Source organism: Phyllobates terribilis, unplaced genomic scaffold (genome assembly GCF_046119375.1).
Source record: "Phyllobates terribilis strain yellow unplaced genomic scaffold, ASM4611937v1 Scaffold_3__8_contigs__length_932513732, whole genome shotgun sequence".
NCBI classification, from domain to species: Eukaryota; Metazoa; Chordata; class Amphibia; order Anura; family Dendrobatidae; genus Phyllobates; species Phyllobates terribilis.
The window spans coordinates 538,284,351-538,304,900 of record NW_027362763.1 but is presented as its reverse complement, the minus strand read 5'-3'; the positions used below and the strand labels follow the sequence as shown (position 1 = coordinate 538,304,900).

At 41.3% G+C, this 20,550-nt stretch overlaps 1 protein-coding gene across 2 annotated transcripts in view; it reads left to right on the top strand.

Moving 5' to 3' along the window:
- TXLNB (taxilin beta) overlaps positions 1 to 20,550 on the top strand; it is a 253,712-nt gene that overhangs the window by 104,407 nt on the left and 128,755 nt on the right. For both annotated transcript variants that reach the window (XR_012318029.1, XM_073671347.1), the window contains exon 3: positions 19,213 to 19,304. Coding sequence is in view for 1 of the 2 variants with exons in the window: in XM_073671347.1 (XP_073527448.1) it covers positions 19,213 to 19,304 (92 nt within the window). In the remaining variant the exon portion in view is untranslated. The remainder of the gene's footprint in view (positions 1 to 19,212; positions 19,305 to 20,550) is intronic.

The window sequence follows — 20,550 nt, the reverse complement described above, 5'->3', positions numbered from 1 at the left end:
GCCTGCTCATTAGATTTGCAAATGAATCCATGGATTACCCAAATTCATGGTTTCCATGGGTATGGTAATAAGGCTTTTTCTTCTTTTCTTCTGTGAAGCTAAATAGTTAGAGCAGTGTATTCTTCGATATGTCACAGTAAGTGGAATAATTGATTTCATTCATGCAGAACTGGAGCATGGCATAAGTGTGCATGTTTTCCAAAATGGCCATGTCCAAGGCTAACACACGTTGCAAATGATTATTGATATACTATACTGAAATACAAAAGATGCATTCAATTTAACATTAATCTTTTAGTTAAATAAACATATGAACGTGTCTTCTCTAAATTGTTATCACCTTCAATGCTGATTCTGTCATTAAAATGCTGGTTTTGTGTATTGTGCAGTCTTTGGGTTATTTCTTGTACAATATTTTTATGTGATCATTTGAAATTTTATCTGTTTTTCTAATTAAAATGACTCATCGTGAACATTCAATAGGCTTTACCCCATGTTCAGACCAATAAAATAAATGGTTTACCAGCGTATTGGTCTGCTTGTCATAGGACTTTACATTCCCTGCTGTGCAGCATGATAAACCAGACCCTCACTTGACATATCTTTAATCTTCACACCATGTTTCATTTCTTCCATCAGACTTAGATATAGGGCGGACTCCTGGCCAAGATGGCCAACCATTCAGATATTCCTGGGCAGTCTATAAAAATAAGGTATTTTTTTCCCCTGTCCGTAAAAAAAATTGTAGTCTGTGATTTTTTTGAAGCTGGAGAGACTTGTACAGATTTTTATTACTGAATTAATAACCCCTTTTACATTTCACTGTGAATGCAGCTAATGCCTTCACATAGGATTTATAGTCTGTGGACATGTATCACTTAAAATCTTAATGATTTATTATGGTCATTTAATGTGTCCATAAAAAAAAAATTGGCTGTCCGTGATTTTTTGAGAAACTGTTCAGAAAAAAAATTAAAAATAAAGCTGTCAACCCTGCTCCTGGTGTATACCTCTGATCGAAGGCTGTGACATCTGCCATTTTACAGGTATACAGTGGCATATGTCATATTGAGCAGAATGGTGAGAAACATAATTCATGGAGGTGTTAGCAATTGGGCCCCCCCCAAAGTTGCGTGAGGAGTTACCCATTTCAAGTCAAGGACCAGGAGAAGGATAATCGGAGTCCTATCGCATCTGACTAATTAAGTTGGAGGAGCAATGTGACTATTGAATTTATGTGTCTTTTTTTGCTCAGTCAAGACACATGGACAATTTTCATCTGAGTTTAAATGTTGACTCTTTTTGTAGGTTGATTTGATTTTTGGAAATTGATGAATGGCTGCTGGTTACCTTTTATATCAGCTGCTACAGTTTATTGTACTGCTATCTTTGCAAGACAGGAACATAGGGTAATTGCACAATAGATGTTTGTTAATATGTTGATTACACATTGTACCAAGCCAGCTAGTTATTTGACCTGCAAAATAGAGGAGGACAAACTAGGCAGATTAATTAAATACTCAAACAATGCGAGTTAATTTCATCACACCTTCCCCTTGACCTGTGGATGATGTCTTGAAGGACAGTTGTGAACTATATAAGGGAGATAAGCCTCTGTATCAGAGAGACTTGACAGAACAACGGCCAGGACAACATGGCTCCATCAAGAGGGACACAGATTTGGCATTATACAGGATGTCAGCTTAAGGGACCATGGCCCAAGCTGGAATAACACAGATCTGCTCCATTGACTATCACTGATCCCATGAATACGTTTGGAGAAGCCAGATTGGAACCATCCGGTCACCCGGCTCGATGGAGACGTTCAGAGAAGCCAGGTCGGGACCATCTGGTCACCTGGCCACGTGCCTCAATGGATTGTCAGCTTCCTAAGCTTGTCGTTACCTCCTCTCTGTGGGTGTCTGCCAAAAGTGGGGTGCCACTGGTGGGGGTAGTCGGCCCTGGAAGCCCCGAAGTTGCAACTGCTCTAATACTGGCGCGTAAGCGGAAGGGTGAGACTGTAATTTTGCACCATCTTGGGTATTTTGCTGGGACTGTTCTATATGTTATTGTCTGTTTGGTGTTTCATTAACCACTTTACAACCCAAGGTGGTTTGCATGTTAATGACCAGGCCAATTTTTACAAATCTGACCACTTTCACTTTATGAGGTAATTACTCTGGAATGCTTCAACGGATCCCCCTGATTCTGAGACTGTTTTTTCATGACATACTGTACTTCATGATTGTGGTAAAATTTCTTCGATATCACTTGCGTTTATTTGTGAAAAAAGTAGAAATTTGGCAAAAAATGTTAAAATTTGGCAATTTTCAAAATTTGAATTTTTATGCCCTTAAATCAGAGAGATATGTCACACAAAATAGTTAATAAATAACATTTCCCACATGTCTACTTTACATCAGCACAATTTTTGAACCAAAATTTTTTTTATTAGGGAGCTATAAGGGTTAAAAGTTGACCAGCGATTTCTCATTTTTCCAACAAAATTTACAAAACCATTTTTTTAGGGACCACATCACATTTGAAGTCACTTTGAGGCATCTTTATGACAGAAAATACCCAAAAGTGACACCATTCTAAAAACTGCACCCCTCAAGGTGCTCAAAATCACATTCAAGAAGTTTATTAACCCTTTAGGTGCTTCACAGGAATTTTTGGAATGTGGAAGAAAAAAATTAACATTTAACTTTTTTCACAAAAATGTTACTTTAGACCCAATTTTTTTTATTTTCGCAGGGGTAACAGGAAAAAATGGACCCCAAAATTTGTTGTGCAATTTCCCCTGAGCATGCAGATACCCCATATATAGGGAAAAAACACTCTTTGGGTGCACGGCAGGGTTCGGAAGGGAAGGAGCGCCATTTGACTTTTTGAATGTAAAATTTGCTTGAATAATTAGCGGACACCATGTTGTGTTTGGAGAGCCCCTGATGTGCCTAAACAGTGGAAACCCCCACAAGTAACACCATCTTGGAAACTAGACCCCTCAGGCAACTTATCTAGATGTGTGGTGAGCACCTTGAACCCCCAGGTGCTTTGCAGAAGTTTATAACATTGAGCTGTAAAAATAAAATTTTCACATTTTTCCCACAAAAATGTTTTTCAGACCCCAATTTTGCATTTTCATAAGGGTAACAGGGGAAATTGCACCATGAAATTTGTTGTGCAATTTCTCCTGAGTAAGCAGATACCCCATATATGGGGGAAAACCATTGTTTTGATGCACGGCAGGGTTCGGAAGGGAAGGAGTGCCATTTGACTTTTTGATTGTAAAATTTGCTTGAATAATTAGCGGACGCCATGTTGCGTTTGGAGAGCCCTTGATGTGCCTAAACAGTGGAAACCCCCCACAAGTGACACCATTTTGGAAACTAGACCCCTCAGGTAACTTATCTAGATGTGTGGTGAGCACCTTGAACCCCCAGGTGCTTCACAGAAGTTTATAACATTGAGCCGTAAAAATAAAATTTTCACATTTTTCCCACAAAAATGTTTTTCAGCCCCAATTTTGCATTTTCATAAGGGTAACAGGAAAAATTGCACCATGCAGTTTGTTGTGCAATTTCTCCTGAGTAAGCAGATACCCCATATGTGGGGAAAACCACTGCTTGGGCATACGGCAGGGTTCTGAAGGGAAGGAGCACCATGTGACTTTTTGAATGTAAAGTTTGCTTGAATAATTAGCGGATGTGCCCCTGATGTGCCTAAACAGTGGAAACCCTCCACAAGTGACACCATTTTGGAAACTAGACCCCTCAGGGTACTTATCTAGATGTGTGGTGAGCACCCTGAACCCCCAAGTGCTATACAGAAGTTTATAACATGGAGCCGTGAAAATAAAAAAATCAAACTTTTTCCACAAAAATGATGTTTTAGCCCCAATTTTTTATTTTCACAAGGGTAAGAGGAGAAAATGGACCCCAAAAACTTTTGTGAAATTTCTCCTGAGTACGCCAATACCCCATATGTGGGGAAAATACAGTGTTTGGGCACACGGAAGAGTTCAGAAGGGAAGGAGCACTGTGTGACTTTTTGAACGCGAATTTGGCTGGAATCGAGAGCGGATGCCATGTCACGTTTGGAGAGCCCCTGATGTGCCTAAATAGTGGAAACCCCCCACAAGTGACCCCATTTGGGAAACTACATCCCTCAAGGATTTTATCAAGGGGTATAGTGAACATTTTGAACCCAGAGGTACGACATAGAATTTTATAACATTAGGTCATCATATTGAATAAGTTGTCATTAGTCTTGAGCGCAAGTGCTCGCTACTTGAGTTTGCATCGGGTACTCAGGTATGCACCATGTATCACGGGTGCTCGAGTGACATGCTTGAGTACCCGCCCGGATGTTTCACGGTTATTAGACACCCAAAAAATAACATTCGGGGATCGCTCGTGCATGGCAGGCAATCCCTGCGAGGTTTTTTTGGCTGCGAAGCATATGGGGTGGAGACTCAAGCATGTCACTCGAGCACCTGCGATACTCAGTGCATTCCCAAGCACCCGATGCAAACTCAAGTAGCGAGCACTTGCGCTCAACACTAGTCGCCATATTTTTTTTTACTTTTGAAAAAAATCCCAACCCTTACCCTAGCCCAACCCTAACCACAACCCCAACCCTAACTCTAGCCCAACCCCAACCCTAACCCTAGCCCAACCCCAACCCTAGCCCGACCCTAACCCCAACCCTAACCCTAATCCCAACCCTAACCCTAGCCCAACCCTAACCCTAGCCCAACCCTAACCCTAACCCCAACCCTAACCCTAACCCCAACCCTAACCCTAACCCTAGCCCAACCCTAACCCTATCCCAACCCTAACCCTAGCCCAACCCTAACCCCAACCCTAACCCTAGCATAGCCCTAACCCGAGAGTTTATTTTTTACGCCGTTCCTCGTGCGGTATAAGTTATTAGACGACTTTATTCTTTGGGTTGGTGTGATTACAGTGATACCAGAATCATATCGGGTTTTAATTATTGACAGTTGTCACACACTAAAAGATGCATTTTTTTGTAAAATCTAGTTTTTGCATCGCCATATTTTGGAAATATTTTTCCATATTTTGGCCGACGTGACGGCTTGTTTTTTTGCGGGATGAGTTTACGTTTTTATTGGTGCCATTTTCAGGCATGTGACATTTTTTGATCGCTTTCTATTCTGATTTTTGGGAGGCAGAATAAACAAAAACCAACAATTCAGTAATTGTTTTTTTTTTTTTATTTTATGCTGTTCTGTGTGTGGTAAAATTGATAAGCTAGCTTTATTTTTCGGGTCAGTACGTTTACAGCGGTACCACATTTATATCATTTGTCTATGTTTTGGCGCTTTTACACAATAAAAGCTATTTTATAGAAAAATTATTTTTTTCCATCGCTTTATTCTGAGAGCTATAACCTTTTTATTTTTCGGCTGATGGAGCTGTATGGCAGCTTGTTTTTTGCGGGACAAGATGACGTTTTCAGCTATACTATTTTTATTTATATTCGTCTTTTTGATCACGTGTTATTCCATTTTTTGTTTGGTGGTATGCTGCATTGTTTTTTGCTTTGTTTTTTATTTTTATTTTTTACCGTGTTCACTAAAGGGGTTAACTAGTGGGACAGTTTTATAGGTGAGGTCGTTCCGGATGCGGTGATACCAAATATGTGTACTTTTATTGTTTTTTTTTTTCATAATAATATTTATTGATGGGTACATTATATTTCTATTTTTGATGGATTATTTATTTATTTTTTTACAATTTTTTTTTTTTACAATTTTTTTTTTTTTCACTTTTTGACACTTTTTTTACTTTTATACTTTGTCCCACTATGGGACTTTCACTTTTTTTATTCTGATCACCTGTATAGCACAGGGATGGAGCACCATCCCTGTGCTATACAGGCTGTCAGCGCTGCAGATGCAGAAGATACTTTGGTCATGCATTGCTTTTGACCAAAATATCTTCCTGCTGTCTGGTGACCCGGATGTTGTCATGACGACATCGGGTCGTCATGGTAACATCCGGGAAGCTGCGGCAGACAGCGCTGGAGGCCGGCAAGAGAGGTGAGTATCCCGATCACCTACCCTTGCCCCCACAATGCTGCGATCAATTTTGATCGCAGCATTGCGGGGGTTAATATGCCGGAGTGGTGCGGGATTGCTCCCTGTACATAGCATCGGGTGTCAGCTGTGACAATCAGCTGACACCCGGCGGCGATCGCGCCCGCACAGCCTGCGTGCGGGCGCAATCGCAAAGACGTACTAATACGTATCAGTCTCTTAAAACCCAGGGCACAGATACGTATTATTACGTCTTGGGCTTTAAAGGGGTTAAAGTATTGCCACTCTGTTTTACCCTCACCCTGTGTTGTCTGAGTAGTATTATGTCCACGGGAAAGGAGAGCAGGCGTTCGGTGGGATGAGCCCTGGTCCATGCGGTCTCGTCCCAGTGGACGAGAGCACCCACTGAACCCCCGTGTCTTAACAGGCTATAAGATCACACATTTCTTTTTTAACTTTAAAGGGTTTTCAACTTTTAAAAAAGCGGTCTGCAAATAATAGAACACATAGAACATAACAACATCAGATCATACTCTGTTTTGGCTGCAATAGTGAAATCACGTTGATAGCTGACATCAAAACTGCAGCCAATCACTGAGCTCTGCCTTTAGACCTCATGAGCTGCTGAGTTGAGTGACTGGATGTGCAATGTTTACATTATGTCACCTCTACAACCAAAACACTGATACAAAAGCATTGGCGTAGAGTCGGCGCTGGACCCAAAGAGGGTAAGTACTATCTTATTTTGTAATATTACATGAGCTCTATAATTTGGTGCCACTTTTTTAAACGTGGTAAACGCCTTTAAATTATTATTGAAAATTTTTCTGATTGCACACTATATTATCATTGTTACATGTCCAAATATCAGACTAATCCTATCTTACCAAATATTGAATTCCTGAAATTAGGCTCTAATGTTTCTTAGACTCTGATGATTATAGAAAATAAAAGCAGAATATAAATAATCATTTAACTGCAATGTGCTTCATTACGCAGAACACAACCACTTTATTATTCTAATAGACAGTTTCTTTCAAACTGTATGTAATTTGGAAAAAAATGGATTCCAGCTAACTGATGGTTATTTTCACAATGCTTGGAATTTATTAAGTTGTGACTAGTGTTGAGCCACCCCCGTAGTGTTCGAGTTCGGTTCGTTTCGTCGAACACCCGTATGTTTGCCGAACTGTTCGTCGAACTGTTTGTCGAACACCTTCGAACACCGTTAAAAACACATAGAAACACATAGAAAACACATAGAAAACACTTCAAAGGTGTCCAAAAGCTGACAAACTGCTCAGAAGACACAACTAACAAATGGAAAAGTGACAAGTACATATAGTCATGCGAAAAGAAAAGAGGTGGAGAAGTAAAAGGAGGGGGAGACACAGATATAGGCATGTCATGCCCTGTTAAAACCAAAAAAGTGCGAAGCCGACACGGCCAGTCCATTCCTGCCCGTGCGACCTCCGTGTCGCCGGGTTTGTGCCAGAGCCGTGGTGGACCCTGATGGCCAGCCCCCCTCTCCCAATACTGGTGCCTGTCCGCTGGTGGGTCGAGCGAGCTCCCCTGCGGTGGAGGCAGGTCTAATATTTTTAATTTAAATTGTCTCTCTAATTTGAATGAGTACACTTTAAATCCTTTTACAAGGATCTATTGGAGGGCAAGTCTCATGCTAGCAGCCGCGGTAATTCCAGCTCCAGTAGCGTCCACTAAAGCTGCTGCAGTTAAAAAGCTTTCATAAGGATCGAGCTTGGCGGTCCACCGCAAGGCGTCCTACCGCCAGTCCCAGCCCCTGTGCCTTGGGGTGCCTCCCCGATGCTCTTCACTGAGTGTCCCGGGTGCCCGAACCATTTCCTTTGAAAAAATTAAGTGTCCAAACTACAGGTGGTGTAGCTTGCTTAACAGCTGGGGTAATCCGCTGACTAGCAGACACTGCAAGTAGGCACAAAGTATTTCCTGGGCTAGATGCAGTTAAAAATTTGTAATTAGATACTCTCGTTGGATGCTGAGAAAGCATTCCATAGAGTCTCCTGGCACGCCATATATTATTCTCTTAAAAAGCTTGGGGTAGGGGTCTAGGGGACCCTTTTATAGGCAAAATCACGGCCCTGTATCGCAATACGTCACCTAGGCTGAAGATTAATGGAACATTTTCATCACCTTTCATAATCACCAATGGGACAAGGCAGGGATGTCCTCTGTCCCCTCTCTTATACATCCTAGTGACGGAGCACCTGCTCTCATCAATTCGCCATAACCCCAATATTAGGTGGATTGAGGTGGGAGGCACCGAGTACAAGTGCTCTGCATTTGCTGATGATGTCCTAGTATATATCACTCAATCACATATATCCATCCCTGCTGTTATGGCTGAAATAGATCACTTTGTTACATGGTCAAATTTTAAAATCAATGCAGCGAAGTCTGAGGCCCTCGATGTCTCCCTCCCCAAATCCATACAGGATTCCATCCAGTCCAACTTTCCCTTTGCCTGGCCCTCACAGGGTATCAAATACTTAGGAATTCGTATTCATAGAGACCTCTCCCATCTATGTTATCTTAATTTTGGGGCCTTTATTGAACAACTCCATACAGACCATGGTTGGCAAGTTAGAACTGTAAGATTCACTACATGAACCACTGATGTTTTGTGGAAAAGCACATGTACACTGTGTTCAAAATTATTATGCAAAAAGTGTTTTGGAGTGATAAGGTAAAAATTTTTTTGTTTGTCAGTTAAACTCATTGATGGTGATGTGTGTCAGGGCTCTTTATATAACTGTAAGCAATTGCAGACACCTGTGCTTATTAGTTTGGCAGGTGTGTCCAATGAAAGGCAAGACTACTAAAGAAGGCTGTCCCACATTATTAAGCAGCCTACATTTTCTGCCAAAATGGGAAAGAAAAAGGATGTGTCGGCTGCTGAGAAGCAACAAATTGTGGTGTGTTTAGGTCAAGGCATGACTACAATCAACATTGCCAAGACACTTCATCCTGATCATCGCACAATCAAGAAGTATGTAGCTGATTCACAGTACACACGTGTGCGTGCTGATAAGGGAAAATTGAGGACTCTTTCCTACAGGCAATTACATCAGGTTAAAAGAGCAGCGGCAAAAAAGCCTTGTCATAGCAGCAGACAAGTTTTTGAAGCTGCTGGTGCCTCCAACGTCCCCCGAACAACAAGATGAAGGGGCCTTCAGAGGTTTGCAGCTGTGCATAAGCCATCCTGTCGACCTCCTCTATCCACTGTACACAAGCAGAAACAGCTCCAGTGGGCCAAACAATACATGAAGACTGACTTCAAAACTGTTTTGTTCACTGATGAGTGCCGTGCAGCGCTCGATGGTCCAGATGGAAGGAGTGGAGGATGGCTGGTTGATGGACACCCCATGCAAACACGGCTACAGCGCCAACAAGGAGGAGGTGGAGTAATGCTTTGGGCTGGAATCATGGGGAGAGAGATTGTCGGCCCCTTTAGGATCCCTGAAGGGGTAAAGATGAACTCCATAATGTATGTGAAGTTTCTCAAACAGCACTTCCTGCCATGGTTCAAGAACAAGAACTGTGTATTCCGCAGCAAGATCATTTTCATGCATGATAATGCACCATCTCATGCTGCACATAACACATCTGCATCTCTGGCTGATATGGGCATAAAAGGGGACAAACTTATGGTGTGACCCCCATGTTCCCCTGACCTCAACCCCATTGAGAACCTCTGGAGCATCATCAAAAGGAGTGTCTATGATGGCGGGAGGCAGTTCACATCTAAGCAACAGCTCTGGGAGGGTATTCTGTCCTCATGCAAAACAATTGAAGTAGAAACCATCCAAAACCTGACAAATTCAATGGACGAGAGAGTTCAGAAGCTTCTTTCGAACAAGGGGTCCTATGTGCAAATGTAACATCACCTAGAATAAAGTTTTGAGTTGAAAAATGTTTGATTTCAGTTTCTAATAACCTGCTAATGCTTATAATTTCAAAAATTACCATTTTTTTGTTCTTTATTAAAATGAAAAGGTTGATCGAAGAGTGTGGGGGATCTGAGAGTGTGGCAACCCAGTAGTCAGGATTATTTCGAATTCTGACAATCTGAGGGTCATGTTGCAGGTAGTGCAGCAAGAAGGCACTCATGTGTCTTGCGCATCTAGGAGCCCCAAAATTATTTTCCGGGCTAGATGCAGCTAAAAATTACTATTAATTTGAAAGCTGGTGGAGCTTAGTATAGATGGCCCAAATTATTTTCCAGCCAAGATACAGATAAACATGAATAGTAATTTTAAATCTGGTGGACTTTAGTATAGATGGCTTAATAGAATCAGTACTGCAAACTGCTACAAGGCCAAAATTATTTTACAGGCAAGATCCAGATAAACATGATTATTAATAACACTGGTGTACAAAAAAAAAAAAATTTTCTGGCATGGACTTTAAGAACAGTTTTAGACTAATTTGAGGGTGCTGAATTTAAATATGATCTTATAATTTCTCTATCACATCACGTTTTTGCGCTATAAGTATATAGCCCATTTTCAATAATTCCAAGAAAAATATAAGTAGTGTATGAAAAGTGCCGGTTTATACGGTTCACTAAGGTAAATTTAGTTTTCATTTACTCTCCCAATAAATGTGAGAATATCTTTGTTTTCTTTGAACATGCATAATTCCCATTTGTTATGATAAGAAAGTAAAAAAACAGTTTTCAAACACCCTTGTTTTCTGTGCTACTGGGACAGTAGAGCTACAGCAGAGCATTGGGTGAAAACTGAATGGCCTCAGCGACAGAGTTTGGCATCTGGCGATAAGAATGTCATCCATGATCCTCTAGTGGATAGGAAGAACATTGTCTTTCCTCCCTTGCACATAAAACTTGGATTGATGAAGCAGTTCGTCAAAGCTCTCAATCACAGTGGAGAATGCTTTAACTATATATGTTCAACTTTTCCTGGTCTTAGTGAAGAGAAGAAAAAGGCTGGAATATTTGATGTACCTCAAATAAGAACACTTATGAGAGACCCAAACTTTATAACATCAATGAATGAGACAGAAGAAAGAGCTTGGAATGCATTTTGTAATGTGGTGCAGAATTTTCTAGGGAATAAGAAAGCAGACAACTATGAAGAGATTGTGGAAGAGCTACTAATGAGTCTGCAAAATCTTGGATGTAGAATGAGTATCAAGATTCACTATTTACACAGCCATTTGGACTTTTTTCCAGAGAACCTTGGGGATGTGAGCGAGGAACAAGGGGAGCGTTTTCATCACGACATTAAAACAATGGAAGAATGGTATCAAGGCCGGTGGGACTCACATATGATGGCTGACTATTGCTGGAGCTTGATGAGAGACAACCCAGAAGCTGTACATCACAGATCAGCCAAGAAAAGAAAGTTCAAATAACTGCCATTTGCCATTCATCTGTGTGCTATATATACAGTACAGACCAAAAGTTTGGACACACATTATTTAAAGATTTTTCTGTATTTTCATGACTATGAAAATTGTACATTCACACTGAAGGCATCAAAACTATGAATTAACACATGTGGAATTATATACTTAACAAAAAAGTGTGAAACAACTGAAAATATGGCTTATATTCTAGGTTCTTCAAAGTAGCTACCTTTTGCTTTGATGACTGCTTTGCACACTCTTGGCATATAGCCTCTGGATCTCGTTGGCCCAGGCTATACATCAAAACGTATTGCACCAGGGCTTGTCGGTGCTGCCACAGTCGCTGCAACATGTGCAGAGTTGAATTCCACCGGGTAGGCACATCGCATTTTAGCCGGTGAAGTGTCAGGCCCAACGACTTCTGTAGAGATGTAAGTCGCTGAGCTGCGGGATGCGAATGGCGGAAGTGAGCACACAGCGACCGTGCCCTCTGCAGAAGGCCATCTAGTCAGGGATAGTGGGCTAAAAATTGCTGGACAACCAGGTTCAACACGTGAGCCATACAAGGCACGTTTGTGACATTGTCCCGGCGAAGGGCCGCACCGAGGTTTGCAGCATTGTCGCACATGGCCTTCCCTGGCTTCAGGTCCAGTGGAGACAACCATTCATGAAACTGGTTCTCCAGAGCTGACCACAACTCCTCAGCTGTGTGACTCACATTTCCCAGACATTTCAAAGTAAAAACCGCCTGATGACGTTGAGCCCTGCTGCCAGCATAGTAAGGAGGTGTGCAGGATCCTTTCTGCGCAGTTAGAAAGCTTGCGGCATGACCAGACAGGCTTTGGGTGCAGGTGGAGGACCGAGAGGAGGTTGAGGAGGCAGAAGCAGTGGAGGAAATTCTAGATAAAGAGGATTGACGCACAACTCGTGGGGACGGCAAGACTTGGACAGCAGCCCCTTGTCCTGCTGTCACCATAGTTACCCAGTGCCCAGTCAGCGACATGTAACGACCCTGTCCATGCCTACTCATCCAAGTGTCTGTGGTGAAATGCACCCTGTCACACACAGACTTTCTCAAAGAAGCGGTGATGTTGTGTGCGACATGCTGGTGGAGCGCAGGCACACCTTTCTTTGAGAAGTAGTGCCGACTGGGCATCTGGTACTGGGGCACTGCGATGGACATAAGGTCTCGAAAATCCTCTGTGTCCACCAGGCGGAAAGGCAGCATTTCTGTAGCCAAGAGCTTGCAGATGGTGAAATTCAACCTCTTAGCTTTCTCATGGCTAGGAGGAAATGGTCTTTTACTTGTCCACATCTGAGGGACCGAGGGCTGGCTGTTGTTCTTAGACGGGGTTGAGAAGGGTGTCCCCGGCAAACTGCCGGTCTGTGAGGAAGATGCAGGCGGACATGTTAGGTTGCCTTGATCCAAAGGTGGTGCTATCGATGTCGGACAGCGCTGAACACCAGCTGGTGTTTCCACCTCCAAAGAAAATGATGACCTGCCAATAACGCTGGCTGTTGCGGGTAAAGAGGTGGCAGGTCTGCGTCCCAAAACAGGTGTGACTGCTGTCCCCCCAGTCACAGAGGATGAAGAGGCCGCGGATGCACAAGATGTGGCAGATGGCGGTTGGCCCGGCCGGCTAGGCCGCATTGTAGCACAGTGAGCTTCCCACTGCAACTTATGCTTCATATCCATGTGCCGGTTCATGCATGAAGTACTCAAACTATGTATTTTTTGGCCTCTACTTAGCTTTTGCTGACAAATGTTACAGATAACACGAGTTGGGTCATCCTTATCGATCTGAAAAAATGCCCAGGCTATGCAAGGCTTAGCACCCATGCGACCTGAAGAGCCACCACGACTTGTGGTCAGAGGCAGAATTGTGTTTGAGGATGCAGTTGTTGACGTGCTTCCAGTACTACGTCTCTGTCCAGGAAGGCGCAACCTGACCTCGTCGTCACTAGCATCCTCCTCCACCACCTCTGCTGACCTCATCGACTGGCTGACTGTGGGTTGACAGTAAGTGGGATCTCCAACCTCATCATCATCACCCTGTGTGTTATCACACCCGTCGTCCTCAGAGCCAACCTCTTCCTGCCCTGACAAAATACTCAAGTTGTTGCTCCAATCAGGTATTTGAGTCTCACCATCATCTTCCTGATTGTCTCCACCAACAGGAATTACAGTTTGGGAACGAGGGTCTACATTATGGTCAGAACCTTCTGCGTCTGGTCCTGGATCCGACTCATAAAGATTCTGGGCATCAGTGCAGATCATTTCCTCATCTGGATTCACAGAAGCTCTGGAGCCGACCTCTGATTCCCAGGCTATAGTATGAGTAAACAGCTCTGCAGACTCAACCATCTGTTCTACCCCATACTCAGACGGGCAGCTGGAGACTTGGGAGCTGTGAGGAAGCAAGTGCGATTGGGGTGACACCTCTGAGGACTGGAGTATTTGTGATGTTGAAGTTGAGGTGGAGGAGAGCCCACTTAAAGGAGCACTTGATATCCGTTGAAGCACTTGCTGTTTTTGTGCCTCATCTGGAATTTGTAGCGATTGGCGTGGCCGTAAGAAAGGGATCTTATCATATTGTCCGCTAAAAGAAGTAGACATCTTAGTTTGGCTGGAAGATGGTCTTTCTTCTGCAGATGTTACTGTTGCTTTAACACCTACCCCACGGACACAACCTTTTTTTCCCTTCCCAACACGCCTATTTTCCACTCATTTTGGTGGTTAACTAATTCACAACCCTGGAGTTGTTTGCACAAAAAACAATGGATGGGAACCGAGCAGAGCTGAGTGGCCAAACTGTGGTATTAGCCCAAAAGTATTGGCTGGGTTAGAAGCAGTAAAACAATTTTATTACATACACAGGTGGTGGAGGTTAGTATAGATTGACTAATAGAACAAGTCCCACACACTGCTACAAGCCCAAATATTTTTTCAGAGCTAGATGCAGATAAAAATTATTTTGAATTTGCAACCTGGTGGAGGTTAGTATAGATGGACTAATAGAACAAGTCGCACACACTGCTACAAGCCCAAATATTTTTTCAGAGTTAGATGCAGATAAAAATTATTTTGAATTTGCAACCTGGTGGAGGTTAGTATAGATGGACTAATAGAACAAGTCCCACTCACTGCTACAAGCCCAAATATTTTTTCAGAGCTAGATGCAGATAAAAATTATTTTGAATTTGCAACCTGGTGGAGGTTAGTATAGATGGACTAATAGAATGATGCTATGCCCAAAAGGTTTTACTTGGCTAGGTGCAGTAAAAAAAATTGTATTCTATACACAGGTGGTGTTGCTTGCAACACAGATAGTCTACTCCACTGACTAACACACACTGCAAGAGGCCAAAAAGGATTTGCTTAGCTAGATTTAGCCAAATGCTGTGAAAAAAACTTGCACAGCACTGGCACAGACCTGCCTGGCAAAAAGTGATAGGAACTGATGTAACCTAGCCCTCAAAAGGGCTGCAATTACAATTAGTCCCTACTCCCAACCTATCTATTTAAGAGCACAGACCTGCCTGATAAAAGTCTTAGGAAATGATGTAGCCTAGTCCTGAAAAGGACTGCAATTACAATTAGTCTTTACTCCCACAATCTATCTATTTAAGAGCACAGATCTGCCTGATAAAAGTCGTAGGAAATGCTGTAACCTAGTCCTCAAAAGGACTGCAATTACAACTATTCCCTACTCCCAAGCTATCTGTAGATTTGTGCGAAAATTGGCTTGAAATTAACACTCAAAGTATAGCGCACACAGAAACAGCGGTGCCGTCTAACACGTAGCTGCAGCAGTGAGAAAATGGTGGCTACGTGGAAAATGGCTGGGTCTTATAGGGCAAGGACATGTGGCATACACTGCCAATGACACATGCCCTTGCTTGTGTGAAAAAAAGCAGTTCGCTCCGTGTGTGCGCTGCTGATAGGCTGACAGACTGCACCTCCCCACTGTAAATGCGGGAAAGAGAAAAAAAAATGGAGATCTTCATTATTTCTGCAGAGATCCATCCCCTGCCCCTCCCCCCGCCCCGCTGTACACTCAAACTGCGTATTAACATTAATTTTCATCATTACTGAGAAAAAATCCAGTTATGATTTTGGTGCACGAACAGTTATCGAACTTAACCTCGAACAGCCGAATTTTTTTCAAATCGTTCGGGTTCGTCGAACGGCTCGAACACCGCCCAAAACAGCTCGAATTTGAGATTGGCGAACAGTTCGAGTCGAACACTGCTCATCTCTAGTTGTGACAAGCACAATCACCATCATGACTAACATAGGACTACATGGCAACACGGTCATGGGGCATGAAGATTATGGTGTTGCATAGCGACATTGCATTTAATTATTGTCAATGTGGTGGCCCTTCAACCTACTGGTCTACAGCAGCACAAATCCTTCCTCCTCATACATAAATGCAACTTGCAGGCCACCTGTCTGCATAAAATATGGCTGTAAAGTAAACGGCCAACCTTAACCCTTTAAAGACCAGGGAATTTTTCATTTTTAATGTTTTTGTTTTTTCTTCACCTTTTTCCAAGAGTCACACAACTCATTACATTTTCAGTCAACATAGGCATATGAGAACTTGCTTTTTTTGACGAGTTGCAGTTGTGAAGACACTATTCATTTTATCATACTGTACTGAAAACGGGAAAACATTTCCAAGTGAGAAGAAATGATAAATAAATATAATTCCACCATTGTTTTTTGGTTTTACGACGTTCATTGTGCAGTAAAAATGACCTGGAAACACAATTAGTCTGATTACGACAATACCAAACATGTACCAATTATTTTGATGTGATGAAATAAAATTCAATATATTGTAAAAAATGATATTTGCTAATTTCCAAAACCCGTAAAATATTTATTTTTCTGCTCATGGGGATAATTGAGGTTTTTGCTTAGTGAGCTTATTGTTGCCAACTTGGGCTACATATGATACTTTCATTGCTTATTATTAAAACAATTTAGGAAGGTGATATGACCAGCAAAATGCAATTCTGGTGTTTTGATTTTTTTTATCTCGTTACGGAGTTTACAGATCTTGTTAATTAATTCCATATTTTATTACAATAGACTTTTACAAACACGGCGATACCAAATATGTTTATTTATTTATTTTCCTTTATTTATTTTTAATGGTGAAAAAGGGGGTGATTTGAATTTTTATATATATATATATATATATATATATATATATATATATATATGTATATATTTACATATATATATATATATATATAAACTTTTTAATTTACTTTTTAGTCCCCTTCAACCTATGATCATTTGATTGCTGATACTATGCTCTGCTATACTATACTATTGCAGCATATAGTGAAAATTTCAGTCTCCTATGGCGCTCAACCTACAACCGAGCTTCATAGGAGGACCGAGATGACAACAATGGGTGTCTTCAACAGACTCCTGGCTGTCATAGTAACCTATCGGTCCCCCACGATCGCATAGCAGGGGAACCAATGGGAGTCGGTGCACACGAGCACCAGCGCACATTCATTTAAATGCTACTGTCAAAGAGTGATAGTGGTGTTTAAATGGTTAACAGGCAGTGCTGGATCTTCAAATTATTAGTGATTCTTGTAATAATCTATTGTAATGATCAATTACAAACCAAAAGAAGAATACATCACAAAAGACAAAAGGCAAACTGCCTTCAGAAAATACAAGGTAGAAAAAGCTCTTTTCCTCAGTAGAGATACCGTCACATAGTTGGAATACAAATGAAACAAATGAAACCACCCTTGCTTCTTCATGACATCCACAAACATACTCAGATAAGGAAAGACTGAGGATAGCTGAAGTGATGCTTGCTAATTCTCTAGTGGGAATTATATCCTTTCAGCCAGAAGATATCTTTCTATACTTGTTAAAAAAAGCTATTGATGGCATATAACCACGTTATCTATGGACTATTAAAGAATCAATTACATCATATTTACTTTGACTGTTAAGGTTTGCTAACATACAGTATATGAATAGGCTAACACACAATGTGAGTTCAACAGTGAGAATGCACTTGTCATGTACCGCACATAACTGCTAAAATTGTATGTTTTCCGTTATGCCTTAAAGCCAGTAAAACCACCAACTACCATATTTCATTTTAAGCACTGGCATCTTCTTATATGGCAAAGGTACTGCTAATGGAGTTGACCGGTCTTCTAATATAATTCATGTTTGCATGCTATAGCATTACAGAGTGCAACTTTATTTGTTAGTTATATATGGAGATATCTACTCTTAGTATGCATCTGTTCACACCTGTTCTGTTTGGAAATGATGGTCAGTCTTTGATATTTGTATACATTTGACCTCTGACCGAGCTCTCCACCCATCAGCCTATGGTGGTTTTAATCACAGCAGGATTCTACTTATCCATATAAATGTAGTCTATCAGCCCAGGATAGGAATCACATTAGGTTAGGTTCCCAGCGAAGAGGATCGCCTTGTCGTGGCTACTGAGCGTGCATGAATTGACAAATTTATGCACTAAGAGTATCTTCATTTTTTCCTATTTTTTAAATCAGTAATGCAATTCCAATTTCATATATTTCTTGTTTACATGTTATAGTGTTACAGAGTTAAACTTTGTTAGTTACATATGGAGGTGGCTACTCTTAGTATGCACCTGTTCACACCTGGTCTCTGTTTGGAAGTGATGGTCAGTCTTTGATATTTGTCACTATCACATCAATATCATCAACCTGGGTTATTCTCAGAAACAAGATTTAAAGAGTAACCATTGTTTACATTTTTATTTCATAAATCAAATAGGCATGAAAATATGCAAATTGTAAATAAATTTGCTTCTCCTCTTGGATTGATTTTCCATCTCAATTTACAGGTAAAAGCTGTAAAATCTGTATACAGTTAATACAGATTTTTACATTACAGGAATAAGAGATGAGAGCTGCTACTGATAAGATTATATGGAGATGAGAGGGGGAGGAGTGAAAAGGAGAAGCTAGAGGCAGACACAAACAATCTGCCACATGTTCACATGAAACTTTAGTGCAACTGCTGTTTCTGAAAAACTTGCTGAATGTCTGAGTCTACCTATAATTCCTTCCTCCTCTCCCTCTCATCTCCATAGAATATTATAAGTACCAACTGTTATCTTCTATTTCAGTAATGTGAAAATTTGTCTTCACTGAATACAGATTTTACAGATTTTACCCATAAATTTAGAGTGAAAAATATATTCAGGAGGATAAGGAAAAACATTTCTCTGATAAGATATATTACAGAGTTGCTTCTTTTCACGTGTACTATTTTTAAAATAGTTCAATGGCAATAAGCATTTAAGCGATGGTTACTCTTTAAGGTCTCTTCATAGGATAAGGGATAATTTACTGATTGTGATGGTCAAATCACTGGGACCCTCAGCAATTCTAAGAAAGTAGCAATGGACCACATGCAACAAACACCAGTTTTTTCTGTCGTTGGTGGAAAACCAGGCACCATAACGTGGTAGGCTAATTTTGATATTTGTGCCCCATATTTCATGTGCACGACTGCCTGTACTTTGCCAAATATGATTGTCACCATTTTCTTACCACTTTTTTTATCAAATGAATGTTTGCTGCATCATGGTATGTAAATGTAATGTGTTAAGTTATTGTCAGCCTAATGTCTGCTGTATCTGTAAATTGTAATCATATTAGTCTAGATATTTAAGCAATCTTATTGTATTTTTAAGGTAAAGAGGCTGCTCTCCTGGCCCAAAGCCTCAACAAACTGAACACACCCGAGGAGAAGCTAGAAGCTTTGACAAAGAAGTATGCTGGACTGGTAGGTATTGAATGAAGCATATACATAATACAATGCAGCCCTTGTATGAGTTTTTCTGTTAATTTGGATAATACAGCAATAAAGTAATTCTAAAACTGTTAATGATAGAAACATTTCAAAATGAATTTCTAAGATAAGACAGGCTTTATGTATAGAATAATTTTAACAGTACTTCATACTTACAAACACTGTACAGGTCAATGTTAGCTTCAAACAGACCACGTGTACTTGTCCAAAGTCAAGTCTGACCTGCAGTGCAACATGCAACACTTGATTTTTCTACTTACTCTGTAATCATTGGATTTAACACCCAAGAACTTATTAAGCTAACCTTTCTCTTTAACTTCCATTAGTTCTCCATTAAGCTTGTAGGGGATTGGCGGGTGAAGAAGACCCCGAGGCAACAAGGGTGTTGTTAAGCTGTTTCTATTTATGTGTTCATGTTATTAATTTGATAAAACAATTGTTGGCTGTGTAAAATCCCTATTGCCAATTATTGTATGCCAGTTCTCCTATAGGCTCTGCCTAAAGCCGCCCCTTGGATGCGGGAGGTCTGCCCAGAGGGGGAACCATACAATAAATAGGGATTAAGTTACACTACACTGCTTAGACACTAGATAGTTAAGTCATCATCAACTGGGAGGGGTTTAAAACTGTTATATAGAAAATCAATTCTGAGTTGCAGACAGTAGTGAGGAGCAGTAGTCAGAGAGTGACTTAGGAAGTGAGACTGCCGTTAGGGGAGGTCTGTGTCAGGCCACCTCAGTTCTGGGTTCACGACCCGAATGCACAGGCCCGGCGTAGGTTCTGTTCCTTAACAGAGAGAGAGACAGAGTGTGGAGGAAGACTGAGCAGACAGGAAAACAGACTTCATTAGCAGTTACAGCAGTGAAGAAGTGTTTTAATGGTGCAAGTTGTCAGAACAGAATGATGACACGTTTGATACGGAATCTGGATGCCGGCACAGTCCTAGACTCACAGCCTGTTAGTGGTGCTCAAGGCGAGGCCTCCATATCCCTAGAGGGGAGATTCTCAGCTGGGTCGCAGAAGTAGTGGATGATGTTGGGTCTCAGGACAGGACGAGAATGAACACTGGAAAGGCACAAAACCAAAGGTATTTCAGTAACTAAAGAACTTGTCTTGATCTGTGTACTGCAGCCGTGTATGGAAGAATTGTATTGTAAAAGTGAGTCTGTTAACCTGGATCTACGATGCATGCATGCAAGCCGATGTGCTCGCTCGGGAA